Below are 23185 nucleotides of genomic sequence, written 5' to 3' on the forward strand. Positions count from 1 at the left end.
AGACTGGGTCATCAGTTGCATAGGAGCGACTGAAATACCCACCCTCTACCCACTCAGTTGCAATTATAACATGCCTGATTTTTCAGACTGGTGAGAGTTAGGTGGGAGTCTGGTACAATTCTGCACACAGTGGTGTTATTCTCTCAATAGAACCCTGACACCTATGGATCGTCCATAGCCAGCCTTCTGACAACCTAGTCAGAGGATAAAATTAATCTATCTGAAAAGGTTTAGAAATATCCTTTCGTAGGACCAGAATCAGAGGTGTAAGGCTTTCTGGATCAGGCTGCTGCTCCCACACCTCAGATGAACCCACTGGCTCCCCAGAACCCCCTTTCCACTTCCCTTCTCTTCCGAGCTCTTACCCCTCAGATCCCCAACCCTTTTTACATCCAGGTCATGTGACGTAACCCGGAAGCTTTGGTATGGAGGTCAACTAGCTACATTTTAATAAGATCCGTTTGTTAAAGTGGGCCAGGCTTCCTGCTGCCATTTCTGGACAGGTTTCATAGACTTTTTTTAATGTTAGTTGATCATGATATTGCTTTGCTGTTTGGGGGTTAAAATTCCCACCGTAGCGGTTTGCACACATTGTCATTTCAAAGCTGAGGGTTTTTGGATAATTTTAATTGAATTCTGTAGTATGGTACGATCTACTCTTCTGTTCACAGGGCTCTCTTAGATGATGTGCTAAATAGATGTTTTTAAATATAAAGTCTAAGCCACACAACAGAAGAGCAGATGCAGTCTTTGACGCTCTGCAGCTGGTTCTATAATACTGATATGTCATATTTGGTTTCTAAAAGCCGAAGTGCCTTCTGATGTTTTATTACATTAAAGGCACAATACAGTATAAATTATTGTTAATACTGTGATGTCATAAGATGTGTTGTTTCTAGAAACCTTACGTACTCTCTTAATAAAGTACATTTTTCACTCTTATACAGATGGGGAGTTTTGTGCTTTTCTTTCTTTAGAAGCCAAAGAAACATTGAAAATAGGAGAAGGAGGAGGCCATTCGGCCGTTCTAACCTTTTGCACCATTCATTTTGATCATGGCTGATGAATGATGATAAGTCAAAGAAAGGAAGACTTTCTTGCGCAGAAGGTTTTAGGTTTTTGCTGTTTTTTTTTTAGATAAAATAGAGAAGGGTTGCTTTGTTATCCTCCTTCAGATTCTGCCCTGGCTGAACGATTTCTCTAAATTTGGGGTAGCTCGCAGCAAGCACGACATTCCTATCAGCCGTTGCTCTGCTTCACTCCCCCAGCATTGCGATAATTGAATGGCAACTTTCCCTCTTAACTTTGACTGCAACCCAGGCTGATCTTTAAAATTACAGCAGGCTACCCAGCAGGTTAGGAAAAGAACTGAATCTTAAAATCAGCAGCAGGAGAGAGGAAGTATTGCCAAATAGGAAAGGAATCTGTTAATTGAAATGAGAAGGAATGGAGAGGAAAACCAGATTGTAGGTGTCGACCAACATAAAAGGTGGACACATTGCAAGTTTTGAAATTTTATCGTAAGCTTTTCAGTCATTACTTGGGGATAGAATTAAATTTATTTTATTGGGGGGGGGTGTCATTTTATACAAGGATGTCTGTTAACAAAGTCAGATTACTCTGACATGTTCTGTAGGTCCGCATTGCTCTTGAAGTCTATTTTACAGCACTGAACATTTGAAATTGATAGCTAAGCATTTTAAACATTGTGAGAAAACCTTTTAAACACTACAAAATACACAAAGGGTAAAGAAAGATCTACTTTTGGGGAATGCTTATTTTAAACTGAAGTCCATTTAACCAACACTAAAAGTTGTGTCTGCAGTGTTATGCAGTTTGAAGCTGGTACAAGCTTCAGATGTTTTTTATATGCTGGCAATTTTTTTTTATTTGCGTTAGTTCCTTTTAAAACTAGCCACATCTCTGTAGATGCACTCATTAGTGCGTCTGAGAAGCTAAGGTTGATCCCCTCAGAGGAGAAGGTCAGGAGGAGGAGGTTTGATAGAGATTTTCAAAATCCTGAGGGGTCCAGGCAGACTAGAAGGGAGAAACTGTTGCCTTTGGCAGAAAGATCAAGAACTCGGAAGGCACCAATGTAAGACGGTTGGAGTGAAACTAGCCCAGTTGCTCTGGCAGAGCACCGGTGAGGACAAGAATGGTCACTTATATCATTCCAACTGCGTTAGTAATGCAGGTTCGCCATGTCCCCTGCCTCGTAGGTGAGGCTGTCAACATCTAGTTCGGAAGATAGTTAATTGGAAGGAATTGATAAAAATGTAACCTGTGTTCCTGGATTCAATCCCAATATTGCTCTTTCTTGAGGGGGTGGCATTCCCACTTTATTGTTCTACTGTTTCCAGTCATTTGCATCATACATTCATGTTTAATTTTTTGAAGAGGTGACTAAGGTAGTGGGCAGGGGAATGTCTATGGATGTTATTTATATGGACTTTCAGAAGGCATTTGTTAACGTCCCGCACAAGAAACCGTTAACTAAGGTGGAAGCCCACGGAGTTGAGGGCAACTTATTAACATGATTAGGAAATTGGTTGAGTGGCAGGTGATAGATCGTGGGGATAATGGGTAATTACTCTAATTGGCAGGATGTGAGTAGTGGTGTCCATAGGGATCTGTGTTGGCGCCTCAATTATTGACACTATTCATTGATGACTTGGATGATGGCATAGAAAGTCATATATCCAAATTGTAGACGATACAAAGTTAGGTGGCATTGTAGACAGCCTAGATGATCGCATAACATTGCAAGGAGATAGTGACAAACTAGGTAAATGCGCAAAATTGTGGCAGATAGAATTCAGTGTAAGCAAGTGTAAGGTTATGCATTTTGGACCAAAAAAAGGATAGAGTAGAGTACTTTCTAAATGGACAAGGGTTAAGTACAATGGATGTCCAAAGAACTTGAGGGTTCAGCCCAGGCTGATCTTTAAAATGTCATGAACAAGTGCAGAGAATAATCAAAAAGGCTAATGGAATGTTAGCCTTTACATCTAAAGGATTGGAATATAAAGACACAGGGGTTATGTTGCAGCTATATAAAACAGTGGTTAGACCTGACTTGGTGTACTGTGAGCAGTTCTGGGCACTACACCGTAGGAAGGATATTTTGGCCTTGGAGGGAGTGCACGTAGATTTACAAAAATGATACCTGGACTACAGAGATTAAGCTACGAGGAGAGGTTACTCGAGTTTCCTCCATTTGTGGGCAGCACGTTAGCATGGTGGTTAGCATAAATGCTTCACAGCTCCAGGGTCCCAGGTTCGGTTCCCAGCTGGGTCACTGTCTGTGCGGAGTCTGCACGTCCTCCCCGTGTGTGCGTGGGTTTCCCCTGGGAGCTCCGGTTTCCTCCCACAGCCCAAAGATGTGCGGGTTAGGTGGATTGGCCATGCTAAATTGCCCGTAGTGTCCTAAAAAGTAAGGTTGGGGGGGGGGGGTTGTTGGGTTACGGGTATAGGGTGGATACGTGGGTTTGAGTAGGGTGATCATTGCTCGGCACAACATCGAGGGCCGAAGGGCCTGTTCTGTGCTGTACTGTTCTATGTTCTTCTATGTTCTATGTTCTAACACAGGTGGAGCTTTTGACTTATGTTTGTAACTTTTAATTATCTTTTAACCTGCAAGACGTCTTTCCAATTTGTTGATAATGGAGAAAATGGATACCAGTTTGGAAATTCTTCACCATGTTTTGCTGACTTGCCTGATTTATATTCCCATTAGGGTTTGTTTTACTAATTAGATGATCAACAATGTAATAACTCTTAGATTTAATTTTCTTAACCATACAACAAGCTACCCATCTTCCTCCATTTAGTGTAATCACTTCTTTGTTCTTCAGCTTCCAAAAGAGATTGCATTGAGAAATTTGGAACAAAGTCTGTTGAACGCATAATAAAGGATGACGATGCTATCTGTACCACCGAGTATTCACGTATTGTGCCTCTGGAAAATGGAGAGGTGAGTGGAATGGAGTCTGTTTGCTTAAATCACTTTTTTAACTAGGAAACTGATGGGGTAACTTGAATTTTGCTGAATAAATGTTCTTTTGTCTGATCTGGTGCATTACTTGAGTTACCCCAATGAATGTCTTGCCATAATTTATAGACGCTGAAGATGTATTGAATAAGTGGTGACATTAAACTTTGCCAGTCTGGTTAACTAACTTCCCTGGGTTCCAATCTTAGATTGTGGTTTCGTTGGTAAATGGACGACCAGGAGCCATGAATTTCTCCTATTCTCCTGTCCTCCGTGACTTCACCAAAGCTACCAATATCCGACTGCGGTTCCTTCGGACAAACACCCTCCTGGGACATTTGATGGGCAAAGCCTTGCGGGACCCCACAGTCACACGACGGGTGAGTGGTGACCATATATCTGACTGTGTTTAATGTGGATGCATCTGCCGTGAAAATATCTGTAGTCCCGATGGCTGAGGTAGCATCTCCAACTCTGAATAGTAAAGACCATAAACGTCGCAACTTTGACCCCCATATCCAAGCTGAGTTAGTCAATCTTTTTTTTTTTTTTTTTTTAAATTTAGATTAGCCAATTATTTTTTCCAATTAAGGGGCAATTTAGCGTGGCCAATCCACCTACTCTGCACATTTTTGGGTTGTGGGGGCGAAACCCACGCAGACACGGGGAGAAAGTGCAAACTCCACACGGACAGTGACCCAGAGCCGGGATCGAACCTGGGACCTCAGCGCCGTGAGGCGGTTGTGCTAACCACTAGGCCACCGTGCTGCCCAGAGTTAGTCAATCTTGACCTGAAATGTGCGGAGGGAAAATACAGAGTACTGAAGAACTAAAGAAATAGGAGCGACGCTACGCCATTCAGTCCCTTCAGCCTGCTCTGTTGTTCAGTAAAAACACGATGGCTGATCTGATCGTGTCCTGAACTCCACTTTCCTGTCTACATCCCATAACCTTTGACTCCTTTGTCGATCAAACATTTGTCCAACTCCGTCTTGAGTATATTCAATGATCCAGCTTCTAACCGATCCCAAATTCCAAAGATTAACAATCCCCTGGGAGAAGCAATTCTTCCTCTTCTCTATCTTAAATGAGGGACCCCTTATTCTGAAACTATGCCCATTAATTCTAGATTCCTCCAGGAGGGGAAACATCCTCTTGGTATCTACCCTGTCATTAGCATGTTCAATCCACCTTCCCTGCACATCTTTTGGGTTGTGAGTGTGAGACACAGGGAGAATGTGCACACTCCACACGGTCAGTGACCCGGGCTGGGATCAAATTGGGGTCCTCGGCACCGTGAGGCAGCAGTGCTAACCACTGCGCCACCGTGCCACCCTCAGTTTACTTCCTATGTGTGCCATAGTGTTCTCATCAACCCGTCATCAACTCAATGTAGTTCATCGTGTTGGGTTCTTCTATACGTTTCTGAATAATACAATGTATCTGTTTTAGAATACGGATCGCAAAGGCTGGATAAATTCTGAATTAACATATTTAAACGGAGTAAGATATTATCATTTTTCAGTGCGAATCCTATCAACTGGCCATAGTGGTAGCACATGCAAATCTTCATCCGTGAGTTATTATTGTGTGTTGCTCTTCATGGATATGAGGACCTGCATAAAGATTTTCAAAATTTCCTACAAGAGTATTCCCTGCATGGAGCATTGACATTTTTAAACGATTTAATCTTATAACATGCAAGTACACCATTTATCCCAATACTTGAACTGGACAGCTTGCACCTTTGGTGTCATATTTGACACTGAGATGAGCTTCTGTCCTTGTATCCATGCCATTTACTGCCTACTTCCACCTCCATATCTTCACCTGACTCCATCCCAGCCTCAGTTCATCTGCTGCTGAAACCCTCACCCATATCTTTGTCACCTCTAGATGTTATTAATCCTGGCTGACTTCCAGGATTCTACACTTAGTTAACTTGAGGCCATCTGAAACACTGCCTGTGCCCTTACTCTCACCAAGTTATTATTATTTAAACAATAAAATATTAAAGCATGCTGCTGTGCAGAGACCTGGGTGTGCTCGTGCATGAGTCACAGAAAGTTGGTTTACAGGTGCAACAGGTGATTAAGAAGGCAAATGGAATTTTGCCCTTCATTGCTAGAGGGATGGAGTTTAAGACTAGGGAGGTCATGCTGCAATTGTATAAGATGTTAGTGAGGCCACACCTGGAGTATTGTGTTCAGTTTTGGTCTCCTTATTTGAGAAAGGACGGGTGCGATTCTCCGCTGCCCACGACGGGTCGGAGAATAGCGGGAGGGCCTTCCCGACATTTTTCCCGACCTCCCGCTATTCCTCCCCCCCCCCCCCCCCCCCCCCCCCCCCCGGCCGCCCCACGACACGAATCGCTGCTCGCGTTTTTTACGGTGAACAGCGATTCTCCCCAGGCCGATGGGCCGAGTTCCCAGGCCTTTACGGCCGTTTTCACGAACGCAAACACACCTGTTCTCACCGTTGTGAAAACGGCCGCAAAGTGTCGTCCCGGACAACCATGGCACCGATTGGCACGGCCGCACCACGGCCGTGCCAAGGGTGGCATGGGCCTGCGATCGGTGGGCACCAATCGCGGGCAGCGGGTCCGATACCCACGCGCTCTTTGTTCCTCTGCCGCCCCGCAGGATCAGTCCGCGGGGAGGCTGAGGGGCATGACGGCCCGCGCATGCGCGGGTTTGACGCATATGCGCGATGACGTCATCCGCGCATGCGCGGGTTGGAGCCGTCCAACCCGCGCATGCGCGGCTGACGTCATTGTGCGGGTCAGCCACCGTGACGCTTGGCGCGCGGGCTTAGCGACGGTCGCTAAGCCCGCGATGCCGTGCTTCACGGGGCCGCGCTGCTAGCCCCGACCGGGGGGGAGAATCGGGTCCCGGGAGGGGGTGCGGAGGCTGCCGTGAAACACGGCCAGTTTCACGGCAGCCTTTACGACTCTCCGCATTTGCGGAGAATCACGCCCTACGTACTGGCACTGGAGGGTGTGCAGAGGAGATTCACGAGGTTAATCCCAGAGCTGAAGGGGTTGGATTACGAGGAGAGATTGAGTAGACTGTGACTGAACTCGTTGGAATTTAGAAGGATGAGGGGGGATCTTATCGAAACATTTAAAATTATTATTTTTTTTTTTAATTTAGATTACCTAATTATTTTTTCCAATTAAGTGGCAGTTTAGCATGGCCAATCCACCTACTCTGCACATTTTTTGGGTTGTGGGGGCGAAACCCACGCAGACACGGGGAGAATGTGCAAACTCCACACAGACAGTGACCCAGAGCCGGGATCGAACCTGGGACCTCAGCGCCATGAGGCGGTTGTGCTAACCACTTGGCCACCGTGCTGCCCCACATTTAAAATTATGAAGGGAATAGATAGGATAGATGCGGGCAGGTTGTTTCCACTGGTGGGTGAAAGCAGAACAAGGGGAAGTAGATTTAGGAGGAACTTCTTCACCCAAAGGAATTCCTTGCCCAGTGAAGCAGTTGAGGCTCCTTCATTAAATGTTTTTAAGGTAAAGATAGATAGTTTTTTGAAGAAAAAAGGGATTAAGGGTTATGGTGTTCGGGCCGGAAAGTGGAGCTAAGTCCACAAAAGATCAGCCGTGATCTCATTGAATGGCGGAGCAGGCTCGAGGGGCCAGATGGCCTACTCCTGCTCCTAGTTCTTATGTAAGTCCCATTCACCTATCACCTGCGTGCTCGCTGTCCTACATTGCTTCTAGTTAAGCAAAGCCATGATTTTAAAAAATCTTATCCTTTTTTCTTTCAAATTACTCTGCCCTATCTCTGTAACCTCCGCCAGCCCTACAACCCCTGAGATAAATGTGTACATCTAATTCTGACCTCTCTTAATTTTAATTGATCACTATTAGTGGCCATCTCTTCAGGTGCCAAGGACCTAAGCTCCAGAATTCCCTCCCTAAACCGCCCTGCCTCTCCTAATGTGCTTTCCTCATCATTCCTTCAAAGCTACTTCCTTGACCAGCGCAGGTGCGATGGGCTGAAAGGCCTTTTTAAAAATAAATTTAGAGTACCCAATTCATTTTTGCCAATTAAGGGGCAATTTAGCATGGCAATCCACCTACCCTGCATATCTTTGTCTTGTGGGGGCGAAACCCACGCAAACACGGAGAGAATGTGCAAACTCGAAGGGCCATTTTTAATGCTGTAGATCGCTATGACTCTATGACCACACTTTTGATTCTCTGCTGTAATATATAATCAGGGTTAAATTTTATTTATAATGCTGTGGGGAAGTGCCTCGGCACATTCCGTTAAGTTAATTCTGTGATATAAGTTGTTATCGTTGATCCCTGGTCTGTTATAAAGGAAATTCATTGAACATGTGATCCTCTACCGCCAATTAAACAACTGAGTTTTATGCGCTGTAGTTTGAGTGTCTGTAAATCTGTATGTGTTTGCCGGGCACCTAACAATACTTTTCTTGATGTAAAATACTGTGATAAAGTATCTGATCTCTGAACCAAAAATCCTTTTATCTTTCAGTATTACTACAGTATCAAGGATATCAGTATAGGTGGGCGTTGTGTCTGCAATGGTCATGCAGATGTTTGTGATGCGAACGATCTTACTAATCCATATCGGTGAGTATCACACGATGTGCCCCACCAGTCGAATGAGCTGTCGTCGTTGCCTCATAATAGTTCAAAATGAGGGCAGCACAGTGGCACAGTGGTTAGCATTGCTGCAGTCTCACGCCGCTGGGTCTCAGGTTCGATCCCGGCTCTGGGTCACTGTCTGTGTGGAGTTTGCACATTCTCCCCGTGTTTGCGTGGGTTTCACCCCCACAACCCAAAAATGTGCAGGGTAGGTGGATCGGCCATGCTAAATTGTCCCTTAATTGGAAAAAATGAATTGGATACTCTAAATTTACATTTAAAAAATAATAGTTTAAAATGGAATGCTATTTTTCTGAAAGCTTTGAGCTAATTTTGTTTGTGACAAAAGGGGAGTTAAACCCAGAAGATAATTTAGTTTTACTTTTATTCCAGTGTTAAACTTACTAATACAGTTAAGCACAGGGCCATGCTTCTCCCCCTTTGTACTCTTGAAGGTAGCGTATCATTTTGGGGTACATAGTCTTTTGTGCTACCAGCCTGCCAGTACATTATTTTAAATGGTTGTTCGCAAGTGTAGTCAGTATTGTTTTGGACTAGGGCAGACAGCTTGGTGACACGCATTTGTCACTGGGGTCTGCATGCTTTCTAGTCAGGGTCACCCGATAAAGAGAGAAACTATTTCCTCTGGTGCGAGAGGTCAGAACCAAGGCGGTTGGTAATAACCCAGAGATAGGCTTTTCCTGAAGCGATGTCAGGAAATACATCTTGAAATGAATGGTAGTGGGAATTGCCTGGACGGCTGGTTTGTGACGTGGAGGACGGCAACAGCGTGGCTTCAGTTCCCGTACTGGCTGAGGTTAACCATGATAAATCCCGCCTTTTCAACCTTTCTCCTCGCTTGAGGTCTGGTGACCCTCAGGTTAAGTCCCCACCAGTCAGCGCTCTCTCAAAAAAGGGGAGAGCATCCTGTGGTCCTCTGGGACTATGGTGACTTTCGTTACATTTCAGTGGGACTATGAACCTCCTTTCCCAAATCATTAGTGATCCTGAGTCAAGTTTAAAAAAAAATTCAGATTTGAGATTGATAGATTTCTGTGAGGACAAAAGAACTTAGTGAGAATTAAGTGATATGGAACGAGGGTCAGTAAATGGGGTTAATAAGAGATCAGCCACAATCGAATTGAGTAATGGAACAGGCTATGAGCAGGATGAGTAACTCTGGTGGATTTATTCCTGTTCTGTGAGTGGCTCAGGGGCATTGAGAGTCATTGCTGTATTCTTTCCCCCACTTCCGATATTCAAACCATACATGAGATACGCAAAACCTATAATTTGCCAGGGTGAAACAGGTCTCTTGCTTCTGACCCCCACCATCCCATTTAAAACGTTTCTCCTATCTAATGGTGTTGCTTAAAATTTCAACAGAGGAAACTGATCCCAAGAATAAATAAAATGCCTGTTTGTGGAAGTTTGAGAAAGTGGGCGGAGGGGACAGAAAGGAGAACACGTCTTGATAAGCATCAAAGGCAGTTCAGAGGAAGGAAATTAGACAGCGGATTGGAGGCAAACGGGGCACTAATATGACTCATGGAGCTGTCTGTACAGACGGATAAATATTGTACATGAGCAGACAAACAGTCCTTTCCTAATATTAGCTTGAACCTTTATTGAAGGAAACTATGATGCATAATATAATAGAAATTTACAGCACAATGATTTGATTGAATGGTTCATCTATCCCCTCCCGCCCACCATCAGACTGTTTGACATACATCACTCATTTATTTAGTTGCTTTGAAAAGTCATTCCCAGGGCAGTTTGCAAGAAGCAGTGTGATGCTGACTGCTTTACTTGGGGCTATTGTCTGTGTTGACTGAAAATAAATCTAACATCCATTTTTATTTCATGGAAGTCCACGCTTTTTATTCGTCCTTTTGGGGATCAAATTCCGTTCTTTTTATTTTCCCTCCGTGAGAACAGGAAATCATTTTAATGTCTATATTTTAGCAAACAAGCCTCGCTTTTTTTCTTCTTCAGTGGCTTAGTTAAGAGTTAGTGTGCGGCTGTAACGAAAACTAGCTGCAGTGTTTACTGTTGAGAGATGTTCGATACTGTTTATCTCACCAAGGCTTGGAAACCTCTGCATCGTTTGGCCGCACTGGCAGTAACTCAAAGGAGGCATTAATGCTGAAGTAGCAGTGGGAGGGAAAGCTAAACCCCCCCCATTCAGAGCAAGCTGCATTCTCACCCATCATTTATCTGTTCTTGTGGCTAGACGATCATTCTGTCTCTCGTCCAAAATGTCAACGGAACCTTTTGAGTCAGGCAGTGGCGACCTTGATCCATTCAAGTACACAAAACCCAACTCTGATGGTTTTCCAAATAAACTCTGCGGCTTGTTGCCTAGACATTTTTTTGAAACTTATTCGGCAGGAAATCTGGGGCAAATGCCAAGCACAGCGTCTTAATTATTTGCAGTTGACTTCACTCCCTCTGAAAAGAACCTAATTGTTACACTAACCTCAGGCAAATGTCGTGCTAAGCTATCTAACACATGGTCACAGATGAATACACTTGAAGTGACGAGAATGTTAGGTAGGGTTTTGTCAGCTAGTATTGCGCTTTTCTGTTTGGCTTGAGTGTTGCAAATCCCCATTCCGCAAATGCGAAGCTGAACCCAGGCCATCGCGAGTGATCTTGCTGAGCCAGTGCTGTGCGGAACCCTGTAACTTCTTCCTTCCTTTTTAAATTAGTGTGGTTGAGTTTTCAATTCTCTAAGCAAAACGCTCCAACTGCTGGAGGTGAAATGTTGGAGTCAGCCTTGACTCCGTGGTAAAACTCTTGACTCTGAGTCTGAAGTTGTGGGGTTTTCAACGGCATTTCTTCCTGAACTTAAGTATTAGAAACTTCCTTACAAGTTATATATTCAAGGGTCTTGGGTCAAGGGGCAACCCGTTCAGATCGTTACAAGTTTAATCAATTCTAGGGAGATCCACGTCACTGTGGATTTCCAATAACTAGTCAAGCATACAATTTTCAAAGGAATAAAATTTGTGATCAATTAATGCTCAAAGGAGTTTGCAATGTGGGATCTGGGAGTGCTTGATTCTGTTCCAATTTCCCATCATTTATTTTCCTTATATTAATCAGCACACAGCCCGTGTCTGCAGTGCACTGAGATCTGGGCAACATATACTGCGCAGAGAAAATGCTGAATGGTTTCCACCTTTGCGATGTCAGTCAAATTCTCAACAAGACAATCACTGTGGGGTCCTGAAGTGTGCTAATTCCGTCAGCAAACCCTCATGGGTGGCAGAGTGGTTAGCACTGCTGCCTCAGTGCCAGAGATCTGGGTTCGATTCTGACCTCAGGTGACTGTGTGGAGTTTGCACTTTCTTCCCGTGTCTGCGTGGGTTTCCTCCAGGTACTCCGGTTTCCTCCCACATTCCAAAGATGTGCAGGTTAGATGGATCGGCTACGCTAAATTTCCCCTAGTTTGAGGTATGGGATAGGATGAGGGATTGAGCCTAGGTAGGATTCTGCCTAGGTAGGATGCTCTTTCAGAGGGTCAGTGCAGACTCAGTGGGCCGAATGCCTGTTTCTGCACTGTATAGATTCTATGATTACTAACCCAACCAGGTCTGTGATGGCGGGACCACATTCAACGGATGGATGGCAGCTGTATATCTAAAGGCTTTCTGTGCGGAGAATTGGTCACTGGGTCACAAGTTCTGCTACAAGGACACTTGCAAGAGAGATATGAAGATGGCAGACATTGACACAGCCAACTGGGAGACCATCACCAATGGCTGTGACCTCTGGAGATTGACTGTGCAGAGGGGCATTGGAACAGGTGAGGAGAAATGGAAGGCCCAACTAGCTGAGTAAGGGGCCCAGAGAATATAGTGGTCAGCAAATCATGCATCTTCTCAGCCCACTATCTTCCTCTTGCAGCAACAAGGCAGAGACTACTGTGGCAGAGCGGGGCTCTTGAACTATAACAGGCAATGCTTAACACAGAGTTGACCAGCTTGGCCCAAGCCATCATTTCATGAGGCAAAAGGTTGCCTGTATTTTGGAACGTAGAAAAGAAAGTGAAGCATTTGCTTCCTTTACCGACCAGAAAAGAAACTGTATCCTGATCTACGAATGCTTCACCTTCACGGCAGCACGGTAGCATGGTGGTTAGCATAAATGCTTCACAGCTCCAGGGTCCCAGGTTCGGTTCCCGGCTGGGTCACTGTCTGTGCAGAGTCTGCACGTCCTCCCCGTGTGTGCGTGGGTTTCCTCCGGGTGCTCCGGTTTCCTCCCACAGTCCAAAGATGTGCGGGTTAGGTGGATTGGCCATGCTAAATTGCCCGTAGTGTCCTAAAAAGTAAGGTTAAGGTGGGGGTTGTTGGGTTACGGGTATAGGGTGAACACGTGGGTTTGAGTAGGGTGATCATTTGCTCGGCACAACATCGAGGGCCGAAGGGCCTGTTCTGTTCTGTACTGTTCTATGTTCTTTCGGCTTGGCAGAAATGTCCTCATCAGGGTGAGACTGCACACTAAAGTTCCTTTCCCTCTACCTTGGCCTTAGCCCTAACCTCGAAATAGAGCCCTGGCTTCACCGTGTGTTGTTTCGTGTCTTCAACCAGATACATTTGTGACCTCCATGGATTGGGTTGACCATTAGTGCAATATTGCTGTGTGGGCCTACTCAGAACTAAATGAAACAGACCATGCTCGTGGCAAAATAATACCTTTTACAGTCAATGGGGAAAGAACAAACCCGTCCACCAACTCGACATACCAGAACAGATACATCAGTATGGTCAGCCTGCCTGCAACATTTGACTATTTAAATCAACAATCAACTATTGAGTAGCACGGGCCTGATGCAGTTTGCATTTTACAGTTACGCGTGTCCTGAAGCTCACGTTATTATCATTTCAGTGGTTCACTTTTTCAATAAACTGCTCATAGCAGGATGTCAATATATTAGCATCGATTAGCATTTGTGCCAAAAGCTGTCATTGATATGACAAAAGAATGTTGAAGTAACTTCCAGTTTCAAGCCAGGAAAGGTGTGGGGTCACGGTTTGTGATTACTTGTTGAAGGGCTTACTGGCCCCTCTTCCTCCTCCCCAGTTTATGGATGGTCCCAGTGTCCGACAACTTCAACCCATCCCACTCCATTTACACTGTTCTGCTGGACCTGCACCTACCACTGGTACAAGCCCAGTGACATCACTTTGAGAAAGCCCTGGAAATCCCAGGGCATGGATGTGGGGATATAACTTGCCCTCCTATGGTCCAGCAGTATCAGGGCCGCTCTTGCTGAGTAGACTGGGAATACGTATTGCAACAATGTGCTTTAGTATATTAACATATTATGCCAACAGGCATAAATAACATTGGCCCACTCTAATCATTTTACCTTGATGGGTAAAAATGTGCAACAATTGTGAATGTATTTTTTGATCGATTTTACCTGAATAGAAAGGGATTGCACATTCACATCTATTTTTGTCTTCTTTTTAAAAAATTTTTTTCGAGTATCCAATTCATTTTTCCAATTAAGGGGCAATTTAGCGTGACCAATGCACCTACATAGAACATAGAACAGTACAGCACAGAACAGGCCCTTCGGCCCTCGATGTTGTGCCGAGCAATGATCACCCTACTCAAACCCACATATCCACCCTATACCCGTAACCCAACAACACCTCTCCCTTAACCTTACTTTTTAGGACACTACGGGCAATTTAGCATGGCCAATCCACCTAACCCGCACATCTTTGGACTGTGGGAGGAAACCGGAGCACCCGGAGGAAACCCACGCACACACGGGGAGGACGTGCAGACTCCGCACAGACAGTGACCCAGCCGGGAATCGAACCTGGGACCCTGGAGCTGTGAAGCATTTATGCTAACCACCATGCTACCGTGCTGCCCCTGCACAGGGAGAATGTGCAAACTCCACACGGACAGTGACTCAGAGCCAGGATCGAACCTGAGGCCTCGGCGCCGCGAGGCAGCAGTGCTAACCACTGTGCCACCATGCTGCCCCCATTCACATCTTAATTACTATTATTTCTCCCCGTGTTTGTGTGGGTTTCACCCCCACAACCCAAAGATGTGTATGCTAGGTGGATTGGCCACGCTAAATTGTGCCCTAGTTGGGAAAAATTAATTGGATACTCTAAATCTATTTTTAAAAATTATAAGTGTGAACTCCTTTAACCTTCAAAATCTACAGAGATTTGCAGGAACTTGATGTAATTTTAGGCTATTTATCAAAATATCTGTCGTTTGTTCTTGCAATAGAATTTGTCCTTTAAGTAGGACAGGGCTTAAATGGAAAAATGTTGGCACATCGACATGGTTTTTGACTAAAGCTGCTAAACTGCTTAACCATTGGCTTCATGTTGGGGAAAGAAAGTTATTGCTGATGGAGTGCCAGGAGAAGGACATGGTACAGGCTTGAACCATTTCAGAAAAGGAGTTCTTGCTCCTTAGGTACATGTTTGTGATAACAATGAATATAATTTGTGCTGGTAAACCTGCGTATTAATCACTGGATTACATTCTGGTCGGTTGTTCTGTGCCAAAAAAAAAATTCAAGAATGAAAGTTACCTCACGGCTTAGATGATGTTGTCCAGTGAAATATTTACATTGTGGCTGGTGAGGAAGATGTGCTTCCAGTACACTCGTCTGCTGTCTGAGAAATACACGCTCTCAGACTTTGTTAACAGACAAAAGGTTTTCTAGCTGATGGTGGCTAATCAAAGTTGTAAACGCTTAAGGTTAAGGTTAAACAAATATTAGCTGTGCAAGATTATTGCTGATGGATTGTGCTCCTCTTAGATTCCGAGGCATAGAAACTCACAAAGAGAAAGATGAGGAGCCAAAGTTGTTGAATAAAGTTGGTGATTGGCAGCTGAAACTTTTTCAGTTGATTCACTGTGGATAATACTTTGCAAGATCCCACGGACTGAGCAGTGAGGGATGAGAGCCAGTGTCTGGAAGGTTTTTTATATGTTTCTCAAGGGCCCGGGTGTTTATCCTGGCAATGGCCGTGGTCATCTGGTAGTCTGTATGTCATCATGTGAATGGCTCTGGGTTACATGCTTTGAATTGCAGCTTTTAAAAAAAACTTTCTGTAGTTTGTATCTTGATATTGTGCAAGAGTTTTTTAAAAATTCCAAAACGCCAAGTTGATCTTGTGCATAAAGATTTTTGGACGGAAGCCTAGATGGTACAATTGGCCAACAAGTTGTACTTACACCTCTAGAGTCTAGCCTACACTGATGAGATTATTTTTTTTTTGGTACGTTACTTTTGGTATGCTCAATCTATTTGTTTTTGGCTGAGTCTACAGTTTGAACTGCACATGTTCAAGGGGGAGATTGTGGTGTAGTGGTAATGTCACTGGACTAGTAACACAGAGGCCCAGGCTATTGGGCTGGAAGCTGGTGGAATTTGAATTCAATTAATAAATCTGGATCATAAAGCTAGTTTCATTCATAATGACCAGGAAATTATCATCGTAAATTGTCGTTAAAAACCCGTCTGGCTCACTAATGTCCTTTAGGGAAGGAAATCTGCCATCTTTACCTGGTCAGGTCTACATGTGACTCCAGAGTCTTAATTTCCCTGGTAAATTGCTCAGTTTAAGGGCAATTAGGGATGGGCAACAAATGGTGGCACAGCCAGTGATGCCCACATCCCATGAATGAATAAAAAAAATTAATTTAGGTGTAAAGGATGAGGATGTCTGAATCAAAATGCCACAGGTATGACTTGCAAAAGAAATGTCAAAACTTTTTCTTGCAGAAGCAGGGCAGCACGGTGGCAGAGTGGTTAGCGCTGTTGCTTCACAGAGCCAGGGACCCAGGTTCAATTCCGGCCTTGGGTGACTGTGTGGAATTTACACTTTCTCCCCGTGTCTGCGCTGGTTTCCTCCGGGAGCATCGGTTCCTTCCCGCAGTCTAAAGATGGGCAGGTTAGGTGGACTGGTCATGCTAAATTGTCCCTTAGTGTCCAAATATGTGCAAGTTAGGTGGGGTTACGGGCTTACAGGGTTAGGGCAGGGGAGTGGGCCTAGGTAGGGTGCTCTTTCAGAGGGTCAATGCAGTTTCTATGGACCAAATGGCCTCCTTCTTCATTGTATGATTTTTTTTTTTCCAATTAAGGAGCAATTTAGCTTGGCCAATCCACCTACCCTTCACATTTTTGGGTTATGGGGATGAAACCCACGCAAATATGGGGAGAACTCCACATGGACAGTGACCCAGGGTCGGGATCGAACCTGGGACCTCGGTGCCCAAAGACAGCAGTGCTAACCACTGCGCCACATAAACCTAATTTTGCCCAGGTCTGTGTGTCTTAATAACACACGGAACAGCGCTTAGAGACAAAATCATTCTACTTTATTAACTTAAAAAGTGTGCAGGAGGAATTTTGCCACTTTTGTAGGAAATAGCACAGAGAGATATTGGAGGAGAAAATAAAAAAACACATGGTAAATGACGTCCCCCCCTCCCCCGACCTCGTCCATCTGTCCGTCACCTCACCCAGCTTATTGATCTGTCTTTATCATTCATTATGGTGTCAGCTTTGGCTCAATTGGTAGCATTCTCACCTCTTGAGCCCCCTCCCAGAGATTCAAGACTAAAAATAAAGGGCTGGATTCTCGGCTGTCGGAATTCTCCATTGCGCCGACAGCCCGGGGATTTCCTGAAGCCGTTAGGCCAGGGGTGGGCAAACTATGGCCCGCGGGCCACATGCGGCCCGCCAAAGTTCTTTATGCGGCCCACCAAGATCAAGTCATGAAAAAAAAATAAAAAATTTTTTTTTTTAAATAAGGTTAATTGGGGGGGGGGGGGGGCTGTTGGGTTACTGGTATAGGGTGGATCCGTTGACTTGAGTAGGGTGATCATTGCTCGGCACAACATCGAGGGCTGAAGGGCCTGTTCTGTGCTGTACTGTTCTATGTTCTATATGAGGCGCCCAGAATCATAACCGGGTGAAGCGCCATTTTTGAAAAGTAGAGAAAAAGAGGGCTAAAGGCAGGATGCCGCCGGGGGAAGCGCTGAGGTATATGCCGCACGCTAATTGGTTACAACTGGGACTATTAATTAATATACTATGCGGCCCTTTAAAATTGTGAATTTCTGAATGTGGCCCTTGCACGGAAAAGTTTGCTCACCCCTGCGTTAGGCTGCCCACAGTGGGAAACTCCATTAGCCGGCTGGGGAGACGGAGAAACCCGGGGGCACCCCGCATCAGATATCTGGTGCGGCGGGACAGAGAATCCCGCCCAAAATCTTTGGCTAACACTTCAGTGTCCAGTAATGGTGGTGCTACGCAGTTAGAAGTGCCACCTTTTAGATGAGACATCAAACCAAGGCCTAGCTGTTGTTGAACTTGGGCATAAAAGATCCCATGGCACTATTTCAAAGAAGAACAGGGAGTTATCCCCAATGTCCTGGCCAATATTTATTCCTCAATCACCTTCGCAAAAACAGATGAAATGAATGAAATGAAAATCGCTTATTGTCACGAGTAGGCTTCAATGAAGTTACTGTGAAAAGCCCCTAGTCGCCACATTCCGGCGCCTGTCCGGGGAGGCTGGTACGGGAATCAATCCGTGCTGCTGGCCTGCTCGGTCTGCTTTAAAAGCCAGCGATTTAGCCCAGTGAGCTAAACCAGCCCTTGTTGGTGTCTTTTGGCTGATTGTGGGACTTGCTGCGCATAAATTGGCTGCCATGTTTCAGACATTAGATCAGGTCAACATTTCAAAAGTACCTCATTGGGTGTAAAGGCCATGACGGGCGCTATATAAATGCCCTTTTCATTTCCAACAGGATAACTATTCATAAGATAGCTGAATACTGTTTGATTTGTTTATAGTGCCACTAGGTGGGCAGCATGGTAGCATAGTGGTTAGCATCAATGCTTCACAGCTCCAGGGTCCCAGGTTTGGTTCCCGGCTGGGTCACTGTCTGTGCGGAGTCTGCACGTCCTCCCCGTGTGTGCGTGGGTTTCCTCCGGGTGCTCCGGTTTCCTCCCACAGTGTCTTTGAACTGGAGTCCAAAGATGTGCGGGTTAGGTGGATTGGCCATGCTAAATTGCCCGTAGTGTTCTAATAAGTAAGGTTAAGGGGATGGGGGGTTGTTGGGTTACGGGTATAGGGTGGATACGTGAGTTTGAGTGGGGTGATCATTGCTCGCCACAACATCGAGGGCCGAAGGGCCTGTTCTGTGCTGTACTGTTCTAAGTCTAAGTCTAAGGTTAAAGGCAACTGCACCTTTGCACAAAGTTCTTCAAAGTCTCTTTAATATTGTGCATTAGAGCTCAGAACAAGATTTCAAGACATCAAAATGCCTGTGCTGTGTCAGTCCTGCAGGCCAACATCAGCTTGCTTGCTTGCAGCATGGAGTGGTGCAAATCTGTAGTAACTTTTCAATGATTACCAGGGACCGCTGCCATTTGGAGGTGGTTTGGGTGCGCGCTTTTGTGGAGGACCATACACCTGGGGAAGTACCCTGGTAGCCCTCAAATGAATTGAATACAAAGGAAAGGATTCTTCTAACAAAAAAACAGTCTGTGGATTTAATTACAAAGCATTGGTTAGCAATTACAAAGTGTTCGCTTTTTACTTGGGGTGGAATTATCTGGCCCCTCCCACTGGCGCGATTTTCTGGTCCCACTGAAAACGATGGACCTTTGAATGGCTCGCTGCCGTTTTGTCCCCCCCCCCAACCCCCCACCCCGCCATGATAGGGCGATAAAATCCCACCCGTGGCAATTTACACCCTTGTTTTCCTTGTTAAAATTTGTATTTGCACTCGCAGAATTCAGTTCCTAATTTCATTTTACTACTGAAGCAGCCACTTTCTTTCACATCTTCTGTAAAATAATTCTGGCATCCTTTTTTTTCTTTTATCACCCTACAAATACTCCAGTTCAAAGACACTGGGCTAGATTTTACCAACCCTCTAGAGATCGTCTGGGAGCAAGGGGGCCTGTAAAATGGTGAAGGAAGGAGATGGAGTGCTCATTGCTATCCCGCCACTGAGGAGTTTCACCAGTGGTAGGGAAGGTGAATGACCAGGACATCTTCCTGGCTCCACTGTCATCTTACCAGCAGCATGTGGGTCCTCCACCACACAGGTAGGCCACCACTTGTGGCTCCGTCTGGGTAAGTGGTTGAAAGGGGTAGTGGAGCTCAGTTGCAGGTGCTCTGTAGGCCATAAAAGGGCTCCGTGGCAACAATGGTCAGCCCCCTGACAAAGATGTTGCCTACCTTCACCAACTTCCATCCCTAAAAAAGGACCTGCCTGACTGGCCCCAGTGCCCCCAGACTCTACTTACTGGGATAGGAGGATGATGCTTCCATTGCATCCTCAATTTCCAGGTGCAGTTCCAGCAGTGTCCACTGCTCCCTCTGGTGCTGCTGAGACTGTTGTGTTGCTGGCCCCTTGATTGGCTAGCAGCTCCCAGGCGGGCGGCTGACCCTTAAAGGAACTGCAACCCCAACAACAGCTAATTAGTTGCCAGACCGTTAAAAAATATGACCGAGGCCACAAAAGGCCGAGGCAATGTCACCACTATCCCCTCAGTTTTCAGCCCATCATCAGGACGACTGTCGCGACAATAAAACCCGGTCCAAAGAGTGGGTTGTACATGACCTATACCGAACTGACTTATGCACAATGTGATTCTGCTGCCAGATTAACAATTCCAAGTAGGCAGAGGCCTAAACTATGCCGACTTATCCAGTAACAAAACTAGAGGCAGATGCAATGTTTTCTCTTTGAAATGAAGTGATTAGTGAAAAAGCGGCACTAAAAGATGTTTTCCAGCCAGTCAAATGTCCAATTAAAACAAACTGGTCAATGTTTGATATACTTTCTCACATCAAATAGGGAAGAGGCTTCCAGCAGATGTGTAAACTCATCAGTGGGCCTCAGAATGAGTGGACAAGATGAATAAACTTGTCTGCGGTAAGGTAAGGGTTAGTTTAATTTGGGGAAGAAAGCAGTAACTAGGTCCTGCAAGATAAAATGCACAGCTCTGTCTTAAAAAGCAAGCTGTTTTTGCTGGCATAATGGACCGAACATTTAACAAATCCAATCCTTACCTTGGGTTGGATTCTCCGGTCCCCCACCCGTGTTTCTCGATGGCGCACCTTTTGCTGGCGGCGGGATTTCTACTCCGGCCGCTTGTCCATGCGGTGTCCCATTGAAGCCACTCCATGCCGCCTGGTAACCCCGTGGGTGGGGATGTGCTGCCAGAGGGAACAGGACGTCCGGAGAATTCCGGCCCTTGTCTTCAGCCTCTATGGTGTCTTTCAAAAACTCCGTGACTGCCTTAAAAGCAGATGTTTAAGCTGTGCAAGATATATGGTGGCTGATTTCCACAGAGCACTTTCATCTTGCGTGACTAAATTCAGTTGAAATGCTTTAAACTAGGGGCAGCACAGTGGCGCGGTGGTTAGCACTGCTGCCCAAGGCGCTGAGGACCCGGTTCGATCCTGGCTCTGGGTCACTGTCCGTGTGGAGTTTGCACATTCTCCCCCGTGTCTGCGTGGGTCTCATCCCCACAACCCAAAAGATGTGCAGGGTAGGTGGATTGGCCACGCTAAATTGCTCTTGATTTGGAACAAAATAATTGGGTACTCTAAATTTATAAAAAATATAAATGCTTTAAACTTGAAAATAATTTGTAGGTAGATTTTATATACTGCGGTGGTATATATATTTTAGAATTCACCCGTACATGTGTATCAAAAAAATGGGTTCTTTCTATTTGAGAATTTCTGTTTATGGGTTGGTTGCCACTGAATAATTGTTGATACACAACAAGGTGCTGTGAGAACTCAGCAGATTGCCTCAAACTCAGAAACCAGATTCCAGCACTGAATCCTGAGCTTTTCTTCATGGCTAATTATAAGGTAATGTGCATCCTTGCTTAACCCCAGATTTGTCACTCTTCCCTTCTAATTCCACGCTGTCTGTTCAACCCAGGTGTGCATTCCTTCTCGTCAAATAGCAGTTGCACTTTTGTTACCCTGCTCTTAGGTCGCAGGGATCCCAAAGCACTGACAGGTACCTTGCACTCGGTTGCAGCCAACGCGACCCTGAGCTAACCTTGCAAATCCCGTGTCCACCACATGGTTCAGCGGTGGTGGCATTCGGAGCTGCGGGCCATACTGCTGCTGGGCTGGATGTCAATGTGCCAAGTTCACTTCGATCTGGGCTTGAAAAGGTCATCATTCGATTAATGTTTCCAAACTCTCTCTAATCAATTACGCTGAACGCGTCACCAAAGAAATCTTCGACACTGTGCTCCGATTGGAAATTCCCTCATAAAATGGTCTTGCTTTTCCCTGCTCCAGCGATTTCGTTGACGGTTAGCTCAACAAATGACATGGACGTTAAGTATATATCATGGCTTGCAAGATGACTGAGTTAGTTCACAACCAAAACCATCTGGAGCAGCTGCCCCTGCTGTCGAATGCGGGTGCAATCCCAGCTTTACAGTCAGGACATCTGACCTCTCCAGATGCAGCTGGGGGTTCAGTAAGTAATAAAAAGCACATTAGAAACACATGTTCAAGTAGGAGAATAAAGAAGACAGTTAGAGTGTTCTACAATGGTCTTAAACTCTTGCAGAATAAATTGTTAGATTGTCTAAATATAAAGGAACAGATGGCTTACTAATGTGACTGTCCCTTGGTTAACTTCTGTATCAATTAATAGGGGTACCAGTTGGTGCCGCCTTGTGCAAGTGCAATTTAGTTATCTATAATTCTCCTCAAATCAGAGCCGTTAGATAGGAGGCTCTCAATTTTCTCCAAATTGAATTTTTCCCCCTTTTAACTACGACCATCTATGTTCCAGAATTAAATTGCACTCTCCCCCTTTCCCATCTTTCCCACATTCTCTTAAAAACTGGCCTTCCCTCCCTTTTTATTTATTATATTTAAGAAAAATGCTTCTGGCAAATTATCTTTGCTCCAAGAGATAATTCTATTTCCAGATGCATGGTTCAATGTTACGTAATGTGAAGCTCTAATTCTGTTTATATTTATCGTACACATTCCCACATAAATTGCTAAACTTGCATAATTGGGTTACAGTAACCTTGTGCAACCGGCAATAAATGTTATGCATTGCGCAAATTAGAGACCAATCCCTTGGGTCATTGCTCCCCAGTTTAAAGCTTCTCTTCTCTTCAGTCTCTATGACCTCTTGTTATCCAGCCAAATTTCTATCCAGTTTGCCACTTCCTGCTTCCTTGAGTATTTACTCATTTAGACATTTGTACAGAGCCTCACCAGATGCCTGCTGAAACCAAGGGATGTAATAGGGTGTTTTTATTGTCCGGGTATTGGCTTGAATCGGGTACCTGCTCAAGAGCAGGCAGAGTTATACTGCCAGCTCCACATGGTTCAAAGGGGAATCAAACAGGGTGACCAATCATCCTGTATTTTGTGGGATTGTCCCCTAATTCACCTTTTTATCCAACATCCAATTCATTGGCTTGCCAGGATGCCGAATGTTCTGTATTTCTTGGTCAGCGACTGAGAGACTGCTGAGGAGTCTCC

At 45.1% G+C, this 23185-nt stretch overlaps 1 protein-coding gene across 2 annotated transcripts in view; it reads left to right on the top strand.

Annotated features, from left to right (window-relative positions):
• lama5 (laminin, alpha 5) overlaps window positions 1-23185 on the top strand; it is a 324952-nt gene that overhangs the window by 113217 nt on the left and 188550 nt on the right. For both annotated transcript variants that reach the window (XM_038803518.1, XM_038803519.1), the window contains exons 4-6: window positions 3855-3973; window positions 4201-4371; window positions 8512-8609. In XM_038803518.1, coding sequence (XP_038659446.1) covers window positions 3855-3973; window positions 4201-4371; window positions 8512-8609 — 388 coding nt within the window. The remainder of the gene's footprint in view (window positions 1-3854; window positions 3974-4200; window positions 4372-8511; window positions 8610-23185) is intronic.

The sequence above is a fragment of the Scyliorhinus canicula genome, chromosome 7, assembly GCF_902713615.1.
Source record: "Scyliorhinus canicula chromosome 7, sScyCan1.1, whole genome shotgun sequence".
NCBI lineage: Eukaryota > Metazoa > Chordata > Chondrichthyes > Carcharhiniformes > Scyliorhinidae > Scyliorhinus > Scyliorhinus canicula.